The sequence below is a fragment of the Schistocerca gregaria genome, chromosome 8 (genome assembly GCF_023897955.1).
Source record: "Schistocerca gregaria isolate iqSchGreg1 chromosome 8, iqSchGreg1.2, whole genome shotgun sequence".
Lineage (NCBI taxonomy): Eukaryota > Metazoa > Arthropoda > Insecta > Orthoptera > Acrididae > Schistocerca > Schistocerca gregaria.
The window spans coordinates 61,327,239-61,346,891 of record NC_064927.1 but is presented as its reverse complement, the minus strand read 5'-3'; the positions used below and the strand labels follow the sequence as shown (position 1 = coordinate 61,346,891).

At 39.6% G+C, this 19,653-nt stretch overlaps 1 protein-coding gene across 1 annotated transcript in view; it reads right to left on the bottom strand.

Moving 5' to 3' along the window:
• LOC126284537 (eukaryotic translation initiation factor 4E-like) overlaps positions 1-19,653 on the bottom strand; it is a 42,413-nt gene that overhangs the window by 16,227 nt on the left and 6,533 nt on the right. Inside the window, exon 4 of the mRNA XM_049983537.1 lies at positions 4,099-4,238. Coding sequence (XP_049839494.1) covers positions 4,099-4,238 — 140 coding nt within the window. The remainder of the gene's footprint in view (positions 1-4,098; positions 4,239-19,653) is intronic.

Here is a 19,653-nt window from a genome sequence, read left to right as displayed (position 1 = left end):
TTTCTGCTTCCCTTCTTTGTTTAGGACTGGTTTTCCATCTGATCTTTTAATATTCATACAGGTGGCATCTATCTTACGCATAGCAATGTATGCTTCTACATCCTTACACTTGTCCTCTAGCTATTCCTGCTTAGCTATTTTGCATTTCCTGCCAATTTCATTTTTTAGTCTTTATTCCCTTTCACCTGCTTCATTTATTGTGTTCTTATATTATCTCCTTTCACTGATTAAATTCAATATCTCTTGTGTTACCCACGGATTTCTACTAGCCTTTGTCTTTTTGCCTACTTGGTCCTCTGCTGGCTTCACTATTTCGTCTCTCAAAGTTAACCATCTTCTTCTATATTCCTTTCTCCTGGTCTTGTCAATCATTCTGTAATACTTCCCCTGAAACCCTCTACAACCTCTGGTTCTTTCAGCTTATCCAGGTCCCATCTCCTTAAAATCCTGCCTTTTGCAGTTTCTTCAGTTTTAATCTGCAGTTCGTAACCAATAAATTGTGGTCGGAGTGCACATCTGCTCCTGGAAATTTATTACAATCTAAAATCTGTTTCCTAAATCTCCGTCTAACCACTATGTAATCAATCTGAAACCTTCCAGTGTCTCCAGGTCTCTTCCACGTATACAACCTTCTTTCATGATTCTTAAACCAAGTGTTAGCTATGATTAAGTTATGCTCTGTGCAAAATTCTATCAAGCAGATTCCTCTTTCATTCCTCCTGCCCCCCCCCCCTCCCCCCCTCCCAGGCCATATTCACGTACTATTTTTCCTTCTCTTCCTTTTCGTAACTATCAAACTTTATCCATGTTTCAATTTTTTTTACTCATTATTAAACCTGCCCCTGCATTAGCCCTATCTGATTTTGTATTTATAACCCTGTATTCGCCTAACGTCCTGATCCTCCTACCACAGAACTTCACTAACTCCCACTACATCTAACTCTAATCTATCTAATTCCCTTTTTAATGATGATGTAAATAAAATAGAAAGAAACTTCCACATGGGAAAAATATATTAAAAACAAAGATTCCAAGACTTACCAAGCGGGAAAGCGCCAGTCTGGTGTCTGGATGTGTGTGTGCGCGCGCGTGTACACCTGTCCTTTTTTCCCCCCTAAGGGCAGTCTTTCCACTCCCGGGATTGGAATGACTCCTTACCCTCTCCCTAAAAACACACATCCTTTCGTCTTTCCCTCTCCTTCCCTCTTTCCTGAAGAAGCAACCTTCGGTTGAGAAAGCTAGAAATTCTGTGTGTGTGTGTGTGTGTGTGTGTGTGTGTGTGTGTGTGTGTGTGTGTGTTTTATTTATTGTGCCTACCACCGGCGCTTTCCCACTTGGTAAGTCTTGGAATCTTTGTTTTTAATATATAATTCCCTTTTTAAATTTTCTAGCTTACCTGCCCAATTAAGGGATCTGACACTCCATGCACTGATCTGTAGAATGCCAGTTTTATTTTTCCTGACGGTAACATCCTCCTGAGTAGTCTCCGTCCGGAGATCCGAATGGGGGGGATTATTTTATATTTTACCCAAGAGAAAGACATCATCATTTAACAATACGGTAGAGCTGCATGCCCTTGGGAAAAATTACAAATGCAGTTTCCCCTTGCTTTCAGCCATTCGCAGTACCAGCATGGCAAGGCAGTTTTGGTCGATGTTTCAAGACCATATAAGTCAATCATCCAGACTGTTGTCCCTATAACAGATACCCCTCGGTTGTGGTTTAATTACAGTATGATTGGCTGAATCGCTGGGGTACGCAAGCCTCCCCACCATCAATAAGGTGGAGAGGGATATATATATATTTTTTTTGGAGGGGGGGGGGGTGGTAAACAAATCCAAAGATGCACTGTTCAATTCTCAATTGATCCTACAATTTTTTTTGTCATTTATCACTCCTTTCATCTCAATAAAGGACATGAAAAATGTCAGGTTGCTCTGTGGTTTGGAGTCCACTTCAAAAAGACTAATATTGTCAAATAAAAAAATTTTTAGACCATGGTTGTTATACAATACGATCTGCTGATAGTGTACAGCAGCAAGCAACCGCCAATTGCTTTTTGGTTTATTTTATGAAAAGTATCATTACCAGTTTCAAATTGATATAATTCATCTCAGACACCTTGCATGCTTTTGTCAAAATGCATCTCACAATATTTTCACTTTGCACCTGAGTGTGTGCTGATCTGCCAGGAAGTTTCAAGTGTTGTGTTATGTTCGGGTACAAGAGAGTTGCCCAAGAATAATTCCCTGTGACAAAACTGTAATAACAAAGGATGCGCAAAAACTTGTGTTAGAATTTGAAGTTACATGAAATATCTGCCGGGAAGATTTGTTTTCACATTTTTTCTCCAATGAATCATATTCCTGTAGTCATGTACATATGATTCAGTGAAAAAAGGACTATAAAAACGTTTGTGCCAGGTGGATATTTCACCTGTAAACAAATGTTTTTTGATGAAATATGCATGCTGTCTGAAGATGAATTTTATCAATTCAGAAGTGGTGGTGATATTTTTTTCAATACGGTAAACCAGAATTAATTTGTGGACAGCTGCTGCTGTAAGCCACCACCAATTTGTATCTTCTATAACTGGTTGGATAAGTGAGCTGAAACGCCAGAAATGGCAACGAGCATGCTACCATCAATAGGACCATTCCTCATAATACAATGTTGCTGTGAAGCCAACCTTCATGTTGAGAAGAAGTTTAACATAACCTCACCTATTTTCCTTTGTATCTGATTACATCCTATTCATATACAATGGCAACCAAAATTCCTTTTGAATACAGAAGATGATCAAATAATATCAGATTTAATGAAACAATCATAATATGCAATCACAACCTACAACTGAAGTCAATGATATGGCAGTGTACATATCAAAGTATTTCCCAATTTCAGTCTGTTCATTAAACTCCAAAGTAGAATTATGCACAAAACACATATCATCAGACTGCAATGAATGGGACACAGCCTTCACCTCTCAATTTTCAATTATAACTAGCACGCAGTTTCATACCTTCACAAAGTTCACTCACTACTAACTCCTACGATACACAGAGTGATTCACAAAGATATGCAAATATTTTAATTTGTTATTCTACAAGTAAAACTAAAGAAAAAAGTTCAGATAAACATAGGTTCACAAATGTTTTGTTACAGAGTTATGGCTAACAAAAGACTGCCTGAAATGTAGCAACTTAGCTAATATTTGAAACGGCTGCAAAACTGTATGAGGTTAAAGTAAAGCACAATTTACATTTATTTTGTTGTTATCAGTCTGGTGACTAATAAAACATGTCCCAGACGTTTACCTGCAGTAGTTTTCCTAAACATGGAGAGAAGCAAAGAAGTAATTTCGTAAAAATTTTAATTTCTTAACTACTTGGCCCAATTTGTTTTCTAAATTCCAGACAATTGTACAAAATTTTCAACAGAAGGTGTAGAGAATTTAATTTTGGAAAAATGATGGTAATAACATTAACTGTAACTGTATGAATGTGTCAGATAATCTGCTTTTATTAGTACCACAGTACACATGAATTCATGTTAAACCTGAAGAAACAAAGCTCAGTGTTAAGGAGGTTGTACAGTGAACATACAATTTCACAATACATTTACAATAAATGTTCAAAAATGTCTCAACAGAATTCAATGTATTTAGCTGCATGTGTATGAACAGATTTCGTTGCTCTTTTCAGTTTCACAGGGTTGTACTTAATTTCATCTATTGCATTCATAATGCGAGCAAGTAATGCCTCACGTGTATTGACTCAGACCTCATAAACTATGTCTTTCATCCTTCCCCATGCACAAAAATCCATGGAAATCTTGCTTTACTTTAGCCTCTTACAGCTGTGTGATGGCTTCATATCAGTGAAGTTGCTCAATTTCAGGCAAAATCTTTTATTAGCAGTAACTCTGTAACTAAAGATTTTCAGACATGTTTTTATTAACTTTTTTCTTTAGTTTTACTTGCAGAAAAACATTAAAATACTTGCATATCTTCGTGAATCATCCTGAATAATGAAACACATTAAAAATATCTGAGATTTAAAAAGTATGTTTAAGGAATCAAAATTTTGATAAACCTACCCTATTTTCATAATACTTTGTTCATTTGAAGCATCAGATGTCCAAAGGCCAATCTTGTCTCCTTTTGCCCTTATATTGACAACAGCTCCACAGACTTGACTACTGTATTCATCAAATGCTTCACCAATCAGACACAGTAACTATAAACAGAAATACAAAAATGTATGTCTTCTTAAAACTAAATTAGTATATTAAGAAGAAGCATACAAAATCTAAAAAGCATTAAACTTGCATATGGCACATATATAAGCTACAACACCCTATGGGTTAATTACTGTTCAATATTATATAAAAATCGTTTTTAAATACATCTCAGTTCCATGTAATAACAATACACATTTTAGGCTTCAATTAGAAAGCTAGGATTATACTAATAAGTATGGAAATAAATCCACAGAAACTTCAGCCAATTTAAGTAATGCATGCCCGACCCCCCTCCCACACACACACACCTGTTGTGTTTGTTCATGAGAGATTTCTTTACTTTTCTGTTTTTCAGCTTGCAATACATGCTCCACATATAGGGGCTGTATGGAAAGAAAACTGAACCCTCAAGGGTGTGTGCACACGCACACACACGCACACACACACACACACACACACACACACACACACACACACACACACACACACACACACTATTACACATTCAGAATATTTGCTGTGGAGTTAGAGGGCAAAAAAATTGACTCCAAATTTCAGGTATCTCTTTTACTCTACATTAATACAAAAATGTCCAGTGTTTGAGTTAAAATTCCTGCTCGTCTTCAAAACAGCCATCTATTTGATGCTGGAAGCTTGCTAACATCGTCTCCCTTCTGCTACACCATTCAAATCCAGAACACCGCCTAGTCTGTGATGCGCCACTAGTCTGCAGTCCCAGTTAACTTGAACCGAAAACGGTTTGTATTATCACAAACAGTACAATAGTTTTGTTAGTAGCTGGTTTCGTAATGGAAAAAAAATAAAGGGCTATAAATTGAAAGTCATAGCATATGCAGAATAACATTGAAACAGAGCTGCTGAGCGTCATTTCGGCCCTCCGTCAACAGGGGGGGGGGGGGGGGGGGGGGGAATAATAATAATAATAATAATTTAAAAAAATAATTCACCATAGGTAGGCTAATAAAGAAGAATGAGGAAGACTAAATATGCAAATAGAGAACAGAATGTAAAATGGCCAACCTAGAAGATATCGTATTGAAATTGGTCAAGGACGCAGTTACAATTAGGGGGGGGGGGGAGGGAGGGAGGGAGGGATGGAGGGGGGGAGGGAGAGAGTGAGAGAGAGAGAGAGAGAGAGAGAGAGAGAGAGAGAGAGAGAGAGAGAGAGAGAGAGAGAGTTCAAATGGCTCTGAGCACTATGGGCCTTAACATCTGAGGTCATCCGTCCCCTAAAACTTAGAACTGCTTAAACTTAACTAACCCAAGGACATCACACACATCCATGCCCGGGGCAGGATTCGAACCAGCGACTGTAATGGTCACTCAGTTCCAGTTCGAAGTACCTAGAACTGCTCAGCCACACCGGTTGGCACTGGAATTCAACAATAATTCAAATACGCACTTGTAAGCTAGCACTATAGTGGAACTTAACAGACTTGAAGGGTGAAGCTGGTTGGTACTACATATTTATGAATTGTCATGAACAATGCGAACCACAGCCAAAAAAAATTCAGAAAATGCTACAAGAGCATGAAGAAAAACTACACCTTTCCACTGCTTTATTATTCAACATCGAAAGAAAACCAGTGTGGAACTAAGCTAAATTGCGAATATGGGAAAAACTACTTTGACATTTGATGTGCTGAGTAACAGAACTGTTGCCATGAAAGGTTCCACAACTAACTATATAAACAAGCAGGGAAAAAAAAACAAAAAAACAAAAAACAAAACACTACACTGTTGTCCTATCATGTTACATGGATGATACAAAACTTAATCCAATCCTCATTTTCAAGTGCAAAACAATGATAAAACCATCTGCAATACTGTCAGGTGTTGTCATTCACGTACATGACGAAGAATGGATGAATGAGGCTGGTGCGAAATTATGGATTAACAGAGTGTGCGAGACAAGGAAAGGTGCTTTACTGAAGAAGAGTTCTCTTCTTGTGCTAGATCAGTTTAGCAGTCATTTCAATAATTCTGTGAAAGAGAAATTGTGACAAGGAAACACAGAGCTTGCTGTTATTCCAACCTCTTCATATCTCAATAATTACACCATTTAATGTGTATACAAGAGAGGAATGGAACAAATGGATGATGGATGAAACCCAACACGAATTCACACTGAAAAGAGCTTTAAGGTGACCAACAATCAAACAACTGTGTCTGTGGATAAAAGAGTCACGGTCTAGAGTGAGAGAAGACATTATTTTTAAATCTTTTAAGAAATGCTAACAGCAAACTTCGCAAAGCAATAAACACACTGTGAGACTCTTGTTCGTATGCCCAATTGTTCCTCATTACGAATTTCTGTGCACAAAGTGCTGTTTTACTCAGTGATGAATTACCCCAGAATATGACGACATAAGAAATCAGTAAACGAAAATAGGAAAACTACTAAATTTTTAGACTACTTCATCTTCAAAATGCGATATTGTATCGCAACAGCTTAGACTTTTAAGAAAATTAATGTGTGACTTTCAGTTCATGTTCTTATAAATACAAACACCTAAGAAAAGCAAACAATGAAAAATCCATGTTGGAATATCAACAACTATGGAAACCATAGCTCATTACTCATCATGCAGATGACATGTTGAGTATAGACAGGCACAATGAAGAAACTGTTACACATTAAGCTTTCGGCCGAAACCTTCATCAGGCAAAACGCACACACACACACGCACACGTACACGCACACACACACACGCACGCACACGAGCGCCCCTGCCACCTATGGCTGTTCAGGCTGGATAAAAAAACATGTTGGACAGCCTTGGTCACCCACATGGTAATCTCCTATGTCAACCTTTTTATAGGCCATCTAGAGGAAACCTTCCTAGCCTCCCCAAATCTCGTCTCGTTCAAGTTCATTGATACTAACGTCAAGATCTGGACTCAAGAGTTAAACTTACACGCTTCCACAACATCACCTACTTCTCTCCCATCCACTTCTACTACTCCTAATCCAATGCAGCAACTTCCTGGACGCTGCCAACATGGGCTTCTGAACAATCTGTTCTACGTCATTACTCACAATAGCAGATAGAAGTGTGAAGCACAGAAGCACATAACAGAAACCAGCTATCAAGCATTAGTTCTTTATCTGACAGAAGCGCACACGCGCAAGCACAAATGTGCATGCATACACTCACACATGTGGCCACAAAAAGAATGATGGCTACAGAACCATATGTTTGGGTGTCTATGTGGTTGTGTGTATGAATGCGTATAATTCTGACGACATAAATCTCAGGTGAACAGCCTGGTATGAGTGTGCATAGGACACAATATTTCGGCAATTGAACATGTTGCCATCATCAGGTGCGCTGATGTACTGACCGGCGGTGGGCTGGCGCCATTTATACAGAACAATCGCCCCTCCATCTCCTCCCTCAGGTGCTTCCTACGAGTCGTTGCAGACCGCGTGGTACAGGTACAGCGACTGTTCTCCCACCACCTAGGTGCGGCGTTTCTATCAAAACAATAGCTAGTGCTAGAATCCTATTGTGAATGTTGTTTTCTGTTACGTGTTTCTGTGCTCCGTGTGTCACTCTGCTATAGGTGAGTGACTGCCTTTTCCTTTTTTACATACTGCTCCTTTCAGAAATTTCCATTACTGCTCTAGGTAATGCTCAGAGAAGGGACATCATAATGTTTTGCAGCTCATACTGTCATGCCCACCACTTAAAATAATAGTGAACCAAGATTTTCTCTCAACTTTATCATTACATCAGGAGGCGAGTCTGGTGGTTGATAGAAGAATCCAATTATAAGCAATATTGCATGCAGTTTCAATGACAAGGGATTTGAGTTTATGAGTATGTGACAAATAAACCACACTTACTTCCCACTAGCCTATCCTTTTAATATACACTTACAAGGGGAACTAGCCATAGGTCACTCTCTGGTACAGTGAACACTTGACAGAGTGAAAGAAGGGTGACAAAGACAATCCTGTTATACGGCTAGGTGCTAGCACTCAATATCTTCCAAGAAAATAACAGTCAAAGTCTTGATGTGTCTTCTTCAATTCAATCACGTGGAATAAAACCAAATGAGTTAGCAAGGCTCTGGCTAATAGGACAGTTTTGAAATTTTGTGCCACAAGTTCAAATTCAATCTTATGTTGTTGTTTTTGTTGTTTTCCCAGCACCCCCAACACCCATTTCATTTGTTGTCAAAAAAGTTATTTGACATCAAGATTTTTTGTAGCTCCATGAAAGATAAGTAGAAGGCCATACAGTCCAGAATAGGTATGCCTATCATACAAAATTGCCGTGAGCATTGAGGCAATAATCCCACCGACGCACCAAGCTGAAGATAACCATTTGGCAGAACACTGTGTCCTGCTGCGTGAAGAAGTCTGTAACTGTCTGCTGCACATCCTGATCTGACAGGAACTTTCAAGCCTTCAAGCTCTGTTTTAAGGGACCAAAGGCATAATAATTGCATGGGGAGAAATCAGGACTATAGGGCAGGAGCCCAAGTGTCTCCCACACGAGTTGGTTTAACTTCTGCACAATAACATTGCAATGTAGTGACATACATTATCATGAAGCAGTAGCACCCCTTAACACACCATGCCACAATGGTGCTTTAAACAGACATTTTGTCGCATTCACATTCTTCAATGGATGTCTACCAGTGTTTGTCCTTCAGCAGCCATAAAAAGAAAAAGAGGAAGTAGGTCCTGTTTCAATGCATGTGGTAAAAATGTCGCCACAGTTCACGCTTCCGCATTTGCCACAAAAACAGTGGAAAGACAGAATGCCATACTAATCCCGCTCAGTGCTTATATGCCTGCAGCACAATTGTGCAATGTTGCATGCAACACTGCAGCAATGCCTTGAAACAAACTTTTTGATTGCCCCTTATACAATGAATTATAGACAAAATAAAAGCATTTCACATTCTATTAAAAACTAGATTTTATCATCACAACTGACATAATGTGTTTATGCATATCCAAGAAATTAGTGGCAAAATTTAGTCTTGATTCCAGCAAGATGTAAACCAATTAATGGAAGGACATCAAGATGTCTACACATCAGGCTCAAAATCTGGAAAGCTTACAAAGGAAACAAGTTGTTAGTTTTTGGAGAAAATGTTGCAATGCTGCATTAAAATGGAGCCATTTCTGTACATTAGTGGCTCTTAGGATGAGCAAAGCAATCCTTCCCTACACAATGGGCTGTTTGTTGCTGAAATCCATTGCTATTATGTAAATCCCACAACTTATACTTTTACCGACAGGTAAAGAATTACATCATTCAAAATGCTTCAATTCACATGTTTTGCCACAAAAGTATTGTCTGATTGCAAGATAAATAACTATGTCAATGAGGTTGTTTTCCTAATGACATTCACACTAGATAATATGACTGGGTTATATGTGGCACAGTAGTCTCTATTTTCATGCTTCGAAGTTTTTATGTATGCATCAGTGCTCTTGAAGTGTAACAGTAAATACCAACGCAGAAACTGAAAAACTAGAAATTGTATGTGTTTAATTTTTAGTTATGTTAATTAGGTAATGTTATATAAGATTTGTGACGATAAAGGGTGTATACATGGATCCAAAAAACAATTCCCGGATTTCACGGTTAAAAATACTCTCTTTCCTGAGTGAAAATATGTAACACCCCAGGTGAAAGTAATTTTTTTTCTGTATTGAGAGTCAACACTCTTTCCCTTGCAGCTGTAGAACTTATACTTCTCTACCCTTTGAATGGTAAAGGTTTTATACACTGGTGGAGAACTTCCCGGCTCTTTAGAAAAAAAAATTCAGTGAAAAGCAACGCATTTTGGAAAAATATTTGATGTGCGGCAACATCACCAATGCGTATTTTCATAGTACAAATGTCACCAAATACACCATGACATCATCTGAAGCATTGACAACGAGGTTGTGATGCACTTTTGTCAACAAACCCTAGTTCGTATTTTGTGATTTCACTAGTCAATGACAGCAGATATTCAGAGCACACGACACATGATGTAATCAGCCAACAACAACATCTATGTTAAGCACAAACACACAAATAGAAGGTAAATGGTTTAAATTAACAGCTATAAGAAGAGCTAAGTTTTCACTTATAATACTGGTTGTCAACAATTTTTTGCTCTTTTTTCTCAGTGTATGGTTAGGCAGAATCCTAAGAGCATGCTTAAATTGCAGTGGGAGAATATTTCTGACAGGCACAATTATAAATTTCACTGCTATGCATCTAACATTTCATAGGTTACATGGCCGAATGCATGTTCTATAAAGCACTTCAATTTTTCCAAAGAAAAGCCAATTACATGTGAAATTGCACATGAACTCACCTAGCACTTTCTTTTAAGAATAATTATACATTTTGCCATTGACACTGCATAATCTGTAATCTATGGAACGATTAAAATAAATATGAAAAACTAACCTTGAAGTTTGGTCTTCTTTAGCATACTTTACACTTTAAAATATAACAAACACAAACATCTGAGTAAACTTTTAAATAATGGCACAAATGGCTGGTCTTTTAGGCCTGAAATTTTCCTAACTGGCTGGTCCTCAAAGTGTTCAATTTTGAATCAGAGTCAAACACAACTTGATTTAAGAAATTCATTGCACATTCTCACACTAATGCAATTCATCTTATGCAAAGGAAATTTACTTTGAAAGTAAAGCTTCTCTCAAACCACCATGAAGTTATTCTAGGAGCACTCTCAACATACAACCTTGAGCAATTCGTTAGAAAACTAGCTTGAGATTGTTACATATTAGATATCTTAGTGACAGACAGACCTGATCTTTTTGAGGAAGTTAATCTAGAAGAAGGTATTAGTGGCCATAATGCCGTTATAACTGTTATGTCAGTGGAAGTTGGGAAAAAAAGTGAAGAGTTTTCATGTTTGGGAAAGCAAATAAAAGTGTCATTAATGAATATCTTCTCGTAGTCAGCTCCGAGCATTCACCACGGGACGCAAAGATACTGAGCATCTTTGGTTGGAATTTAAAAGTACTGTCCACCACGTGCTAGAGAAATATGTGCCTAGCAAAAATATAGGGGAGGGACTTGGTTCAACAAACATATTAGGAAGTTGCTGAGAAAGCAGAGAATTTTGTTTTTAAACATAGTCACTTCCCCACTGACAAACAAATTATGTGAAATGAAAGCAGCTGTCAAAAGGTCAATGAGAGATTCTTTTAACAAATTTGAAAGCAATATTTTATCTGGAGATTCTAAAAATAACCCCAAAAACTTTTGGCCGTATGTAAAATCTATGAATGCTACAAATAATGCAATACCTTCACTTGCTGACAGTATGGGTAATGTAAGGGATGATGATCAACAGAAGGCCGAAATTCTAAACCTAGCTTTCAAAAACTCTTTTACGGTAGGGGACTGCAGCACCATTGCCCCTTTATATTATCGAACAAACTCAAGGATTGCTGACACAGTGTTTACTGTATCTGGGGTATCCTCATAAGATTTTATATTGACTGCACTACAAATACAGCAACATTCTTATCCATCATCTATCACAGATCATTGGAACACCAAAAAGTTCCATGGGACTGACAGAAGACCCAGGTCATAGCAATCTATAAAAAGGGTAGAAAATTAGATGCACAAAATTAGTGGCCAATTTCACTGACATCAATTTGTTGTAGAATCATGGAACATATTTTGTGTTCAGACATAATGACCTTTCTAGACTATGAGAACCTCATCTGCAAAAACCAGTACAGTTTTAGGAAACAGCGGTCATGCGAGACACAGCTGGCCCTCTTTGTGCACGGTATACAACAGGTTCTAGATACTGGTTCCCAGGTTAATACCATATTCCTCGACTTTCGAAAGGCATTCAACTCTGTTCCACACTATTGCTTGCTCCAAAACGTGCGCACTTACCGTCTATCTGATGACATGTGAAGTTGGATAGAAAGTTTTTTTAACAGGCAGAGAGCAGTATGTCGTCCTCAATGGGGAGACTTCAACAGAAAATAGTGTAACATCAGGTGTACTCCAGGGCAGCATAATACGTCAGCTGCTTTTTACGATTTACATAAACAACCTGGTTGACGGTATTGACTGCAGTATTAGACTTTTTGCCGATGATGCTGTAGTCTACGAGAACGTAGCATCACATGAGAGTTGTAAACAAATTAATGAGGATTTGCAGAAAATAAATGTGTGGTGTAATGACTGGCAGTTATCTCTCAATATTAGTACGTGTAACCTACAGCATGTAACAAAGTTAAAATCCCCATTGATGTACGAGTACAATGCCCAGCCTTTGGAAGCGGTAACATCTGTCAAGTATCTGGGTGTGACTATTCGAAATGATCTCAAATGGAACGATCAGATTACAAAAGTAACAGGTAAGGCGAACTCTAGATTGTGGTTTATTGGTACAATCCTAAAACAATGCAGTCCTTCAACAAAGGAAATTGCTTACAATACTTTAGTTCATCCAGTCTTAACAGTATCGTTCGTCTGTATGGGACCCTTATCAGTTGGGTCCGATTCAAGAGATTGAGAAGGCCCAATGAAGAGCGGCAAGATTCGCGACTAGGACGTTTAGCCATCGCAAGAGTGTTACAAATCTCATAGTTAGTTTGAAGTGGAATACACTTGCAGACAGACAATGTGCTAAACGGAAGGAGCTGTTCATTAAACTCCAAAATCCGATCTTTGCTGAGGATGTAGAGGATATATTATTACCACAACTTTCAAACGGGGGTGGGGGAATGGGGGGGGGGGGGGGGTGAAATTAGTTTGGTGCGAATAGTGCCCTCCACCACACACTGCTTGGAGGCTAGCGGAGTATATATGTAAATGCAGAGTCTTTGTCCTAAAGCCTGTCACATTTTGCTATCGACAGACACTTGTGCGTGTGTGCTGTGTTTTGTTGTTGTAAATGGCACATTTTCCTTGCAACTGAAGTTTTATTTTGATGTCCTCCTCTCATTTATGTTTTATTGGTGCAGTTATATTCTGCAGCAACAGGATAAAGTAAAATTCTAATACATTCGAGGGTTTTTCCCAGACGAAAAAGTTCTCAGGTTTTTCCCTGTTGTCCCAAAGCATAAACATCATATTACACAATCACTTTTAATAAGATGTGAAATTCTTTTTTGTTTTGGGTATGTGGTTCTTTCAGAGATGTCTGAAAGGACACCATATATATCAAATTAAAGCAATGACAGCCAACAGACCCTTTAATGCAGAAGCACACCAAGCTTGAACTCTTACAGGATTTGGTGAGATGCCATGAGCCAAGGCACTACATAAGCAGTGTGCGGCATAAGTTGAGAATTTGGGTCTGACAGGAGGCATGCTAGGGTATCCATGCAGATGCAGTGGCCACTGCGCCTGGCTGGTACATCTGTCTAGTAAGCAGGAGACCCAGGTTTGAATCCTGGTCCAGTACAAATTTTCAACTTTCCCCACAGACTGTGTGTACAATTCCTTTGTGCCTTGCTTATTTCTTACACCAATAACTCCACTGTATTTCACAGTGTCACAAAAATATCGATGTTACATACTTCTGTGACAATAAAAGACAAGAAAAAGCCAACATACAAATGGATTTGAACGGGACGCCAAATATCAAAACTGTGCCCTTAGTCATTACACTACACCACAAGTGGACTGATGAAGTGATGCTGAAACTTTGACAGACACTGTCGCAGCAATTATCGAGTGTTGACATCTACACCTATATTCCTGGCCTTCTTTCAACCTACCAAGTTTCGACTGTGTCGGAGAGCGGCCTACAATGGGCTCCCCTTGCTAGATTTCCCCCAGTCTCACTGCTGTCAATATCAGGCCTTAACCAACTTTCCATACCTAGCGTAATGTGAGCCCAACTGTTTTTGAGAAGCACTTCAAACTCTGCCACTGTGATGCAAAAGCTTCGACAGGATTTTAATACGTTCAGTTATGGGTGGCATTTCTCTGGGTCTCATCTTGCCACTTCCAGGTCCTATACAGCTATTACTTTCCCCTACAGAAATGGCCTGCTCAATGTTAACATATAAATTCCCGCAATTACACAAGGTTTTCGGATGAACATAATACATCAACTTCCTTCTGATGTTTTAGGTCGTGTAAACTGAATGTCATCCATAACCCCCTCCATCCTCTATTGTAAGCTTAATTAAGAAGTGCCTTTTGTGTTTAACACTTCATTTACCTGAACCTCTTTCAACGCATATATTAACCTATAAAAGGCTTATCTCTCATACCTGTAATCACAGGTATTCTACTACTGGTAATGGTGTCGCCCTTACATTTTTAGCTATCAGTTTAACTAATATATTTTTTCGCCTTCCTGTTATGGATAGGCCCCGTGTTGTGTACGCAATCTCCAAATAGCAGCAACTTAAGGGGTCCACATGCAGAATACTTCTCGGAAGTATTCTTGAGTACTGCTCAAATGTTTTGAATCCCCACCAGATCAGGTGAAAGGAAGGTGTCGAATCAACTCAGAGGTATCGTGCTCAATTTGTCATTGGTAGTTTTGAACAACACACAAGTATTATGGAAATGCTTTGGGAATTCAAATGGAAATCCCTGGAGGAGATAGATGCTCATTTTGCAAAATATTACACGGAAACTGACATTTGTGGGAGACTGCAGAACAATGCTACTGCCATCAGCACACATCCTGCACAAGGACCGTGAAGGCAAGATAAAAGAAATCAGGGCTCAGATGATAATGATTGGATTGTGGGGCACTCAACTGCGTGGTTATCAGCGCCCATACAAATTCCCAACCTTTTCTCAGTCCAATCTTGCCAAGTGCATGAATGATGAAGAAATGATGACAACAGAAACACAGAGTCATCTCGAGGCAGGTGAAAATCCCTTACCCCGCCGGGAATCGAACCCGGGACCCTGTGCTCGGGAAGCGAGATCGCGACCGCGAGCTGCGGACAAATCAGGGCTCATACAGAAGCATATAGACAGTCATTTTTGCCTTGTTCCATTTGACAGTGCAACAGGAAAGCATCAGTTGGCAGGCTGAACAGTGAGGTCATCAGTCCCCCAACAGAAAAGTAGTTCATCTGAAGTTAGTAACAGCTGCCAGATATCTGGCGGAATTAAGGGCATTGCTTTCTCATAGAAAGGAGTCCCTTATATCCACAGTTATTGCAGTAATGAATAGACTCACAGTTGGAGTCACATAAAACAAAATGTGAATGAGTCACACTCTCTCCGTCTCTCTTACGAAGTTTTAAACAGACACACCATGTGCCACAGTGCAGTGAGGTGGTCAGTCAACAGGCTGGCCCATCAGCTCCCTGTCCCTGATCCAGCAGTCTGCACTCAACTGCCCAGGCCAGGCCGTGAAACACAGACAGGGTGAGTTGAAACTAGCACTGTGCACGACTCTAATCCCAGGGCTCATTTGTCATGAGAGAACTCTCATGTACAACCAACCCCCTGCCAACTCAATTACATGGAAAGACATTTACAGAAGAAGCCTGGAGTTTCATAGCACTAAAAGTGAGAAGGCTGAAAACGTAATGGACATCAGTTGGAGAAACATTAATAACACAAGACGAGAGAAAAAAATCTTATGTGTAAGCAGGTGGGGCCAGGCGAGAGTACTGTGGGTTTCACAAGCTACGGGGACAATCTCCCTACAGCCGTCCCACCCCTGCCCCTGATCAACTACAGACAAAGGTTGAATACACGAACACCACTCACTCATCAGAATGATACCACAAAAAGAGAAAAAAATGGTGCAGCAGAAAAAAGGGGCTAACTCCATCTAACAGCAACAAAAACAGATTAAAAGAGGGATCATCATCAAGGGAAATGGAAAAGTAAATAGTGTCGAGAATCCCTTAGAGACAATGGTGGGAGACACCAGAACCAGGACCAAAACCACCCAGTTCCCGCCACATTAGTTTAAAACACCAAGAATAAAAACCTCATACAGAAACAGGGAATCAGTTCAAATGTATGTGAGATGTCTGCCTATACAAGAGCAAAAAACCTGGAAGAACATGCTTAGCACAGAGGTAGGACAGGCCACTTCACCATGATGTGATACAAGGCTCCAAGGCTGCCAGGCAGCAGAAGACGGTTGAGCCAAACACAGAAACAGGAAAGTAACTGATTGTGATTTTTACGAGTTCCTAACCTGGAGTGAATAGTGTAATTTCATCTGTGTGCTTTGATAATTTAGTTTCTTGAGTTTCAGCTTATTAATTTAATATCTAACTGCCACAGTTCTTGTATTTTTGTCTGTGTTGGAAAGTAAACAGATTTTATGCCATATAACAAGTTCCTAATCAGGGGCAAATCATTTAGTTTCACCTGAGTGCTTTGGTAGTTAAGGTTTTTGGATCTCTGTGTATTAATCTAATTTATTAGACGTAGTTCCTGCATTTTCGTCAGCATCTACAATAGAGTTCCTCAGCATGTGGCGATAGCCCATTATATGGGTTTTAATTTTCAAGGTCTTTAGTAAGGATAGGAAATGTGCTTGTCGTGTGCGGATGCGAGCCGAGTTGGTGACACTTCACTCTCAGCTCCAGGTTGTGATTGCTTCGGTTACACAGCTTGATGCTGCAGTGGATGGACACCACTGTTATGGGTCAGCTGTGGGGATCCAACGGACATCTAGCATGTCCGAGTCTTCCAATCCGTCGTAACCGGTGTCCTGCCCTGTTACTGCTCACACTGAGGTTGACCCTTCACCTATGGTAGAGTGGGAGGTTGCCCCGGGGAATAGCAGACGGCAAAAGACTTCCCAGGGAGCCACACGTAAAGGCTCCCCGGTTAGTCTGACATAGATGTCCCAGGTGCTGTCTTTGGCTGACACTATTGCTCAGCAAGATGCCGTCACCTTTCCTGTTTCAGAGGAAACCTCTCAGCCTGCAAGAGCCAAGCAACCACAGAGGGTGAGATTATTGACAGTGGGGAGCTCCAATGTTATGCCATTATGGGACCCCTTAGGACATGGCTGCCAGGAAGGGGAAGAAAGCCAATGGGGGTGGGGAGTCATTCCAGTCATGGAACGGGTTCTTCTGGATGCCATGAAGAGAACAGTGTGCAGCCAACTGCAGGCCATGGGTCACATCAGTGCCAATGATATGTGTCTCTTTGGATCGAAAGAAATTCTCTCTGGCTTCGAGTGGCTAACAGAAGTAGTAAAGTATGCCAGTCTTGCTTGTGAGATAAAAGCAGAGCTGACCATTTGCAGCATAGTCTACAGGACCAATTGTGGACCTCTGGTACAGAGCCAAGTGGAGGGTCTCAGTCAGAACCTCTGACAGTTCTACGACCATGTAGGCTGCAGATTCCTCAACTTGCACCATAGGATGTTTGGGTTTCAGGTTCCGCTGAATAGGTCAGGAGTCCCCTACATGCAGCAGGCAGCAACATGGGTAGCAGGGGCTGTGGGGTTTGGACTGAGCAGCTTTTTAGATTAGAGGGTATTGGGAAAACACAAAAAGGGATTCAGTCACAAAGCGTGCAGGCTGAACACAGAAAGAACAAAGATATTGTTCTTTCAGCTTGTCACGCACACATCTCCTTCATATCTGACCTTGCTCTAATTTCTTAACTTTTAATCTACAGTACATAAACAATAAATTATGGTTTGAATCGAAACCTGTTCCTGGAAATATTTTGCAGTTTAAACTCTGGTTTCTAAATTTTTCCTTTCATTACTTATATCCAAACCCTTCCTGTATCTGCAGGTCTCTTCTACTCTTGTAACCAGGACAGCTCAACCAAATTCGAGAGCAGAAACTTCACACAATCATTGAATTAATACTACCATTTCATTTAACGGTGTGCTTCTGGGTGAGAAAGAGGCTGTCAGTCATCAAAATATTGTTCTTAAAATGGAAACAAACCCATAGCATTTTGTATTTGCAACATAAGAATTTCAAACAAAAAAATTAACATACTGTTTCTCCTGAAAAAAATCTAATACCTGTATACTCCATGAAAAAACCTCCAATTTAGTTATGTATTGTAAATGGTGAGCAGCATTTACAAGTATGGAGCATTACACAATTAACTGCAATGGGAAGGGTACAAACACTTATGATGTTACCATGAATGGACACCAAAATACAATTCAGATTGCTTTAATAGCACTCTTAAGTGAAGCTGACAGACAGTTTCTTGGCATCAAGCAAAAGCTTTTTTGTAATGGAAAAAACCTCTTATATGGTTTTTTTTTTAATCATAGCCTGGTCTCTACTTGTTCCTGCAGGCTCAAGTTATCAACAGTGGAACGTTTTCTCTCTGAAGTGTACTGCAACAGACTAAGATGCCATTTAAATTTTAGAAGTATACAAGACAGTAATTTCGCATTCAGTTCTGTTCCCACACAGCTAATGAGAGCAATGTGTAGACTCAATCTGTGTCATCTTCAAGATGCCACAATATGTAATTTACAACATGTTGCTTGCGGAGAGCTAGACAACATATAAGTTTCAAAATTATTCGCGACGAAACTCTATGACAGTAATTACAAAGCCAAACCGAAGTATTTTGGCAGCCAATGACCCGTCTGTTGTCAAACTGGCCAATTCTCACTTTGTCTGAAATCCTCAAACGCTCCCCTCACACCACATGTCATGATACTAAACATGTACTGACTGAACTTAGTTTTTCAGTGGAATACTTGGTATTGCCACTTTCAGTTCTGCATCATAATATGTACTAAGGTACTGCAGGTGTTGTAGCAGCTCCCATTATGTGTTCAACTCAAAGAGTTACATTCTGTTACCAGTATCTTTGTTGCTGCATTGATTATTGCTTTTTAATATATACAATTTCATATTAACAATGGTTCATTGAGGTTTCAGAGTGTATAGTATCTGGCATTACAGAAGTGACCAATTCCACCAGTCTGCCTTGACCATGATGTCATTGATATGGCAGAAACAGCTACTTCTAGTGTGTACACAATGACGACAATAAAATCACTACCAACACACGCCAATAAAGGCAAACAAAAATAAAAATGAGACAATGTCTCAATACAAAAGGCATAGTCCATATCAATTCAGGCAGGACAGGAAAAAAATCTTACCACCATAGTCTCGGATGTTAAAATGAAGGACTAAATAATAGGTGGTAACATTAAGAGTGCAACGGGAATTCCACTGTTAAACGCAGAGGAGAGAGCAGACAGTTGGAAAGAATACATTGAAAGCCTCTATGAGGGTGGAGATTTGTCTGATGTGATAGAAGAAGAAACAGGAGTCGATTTAGAAGAGATAGGGGATCCAGTATTAGAATCGGAATTTAAAAGAGCTTTGGAGGACTTACGGTCAAATAAGGCAGAAGGGATAGATAACATTCCATCAGAATTTCTAAAATCATTAGGGGAAGTGGCAACAAAATGACTATTCACGTT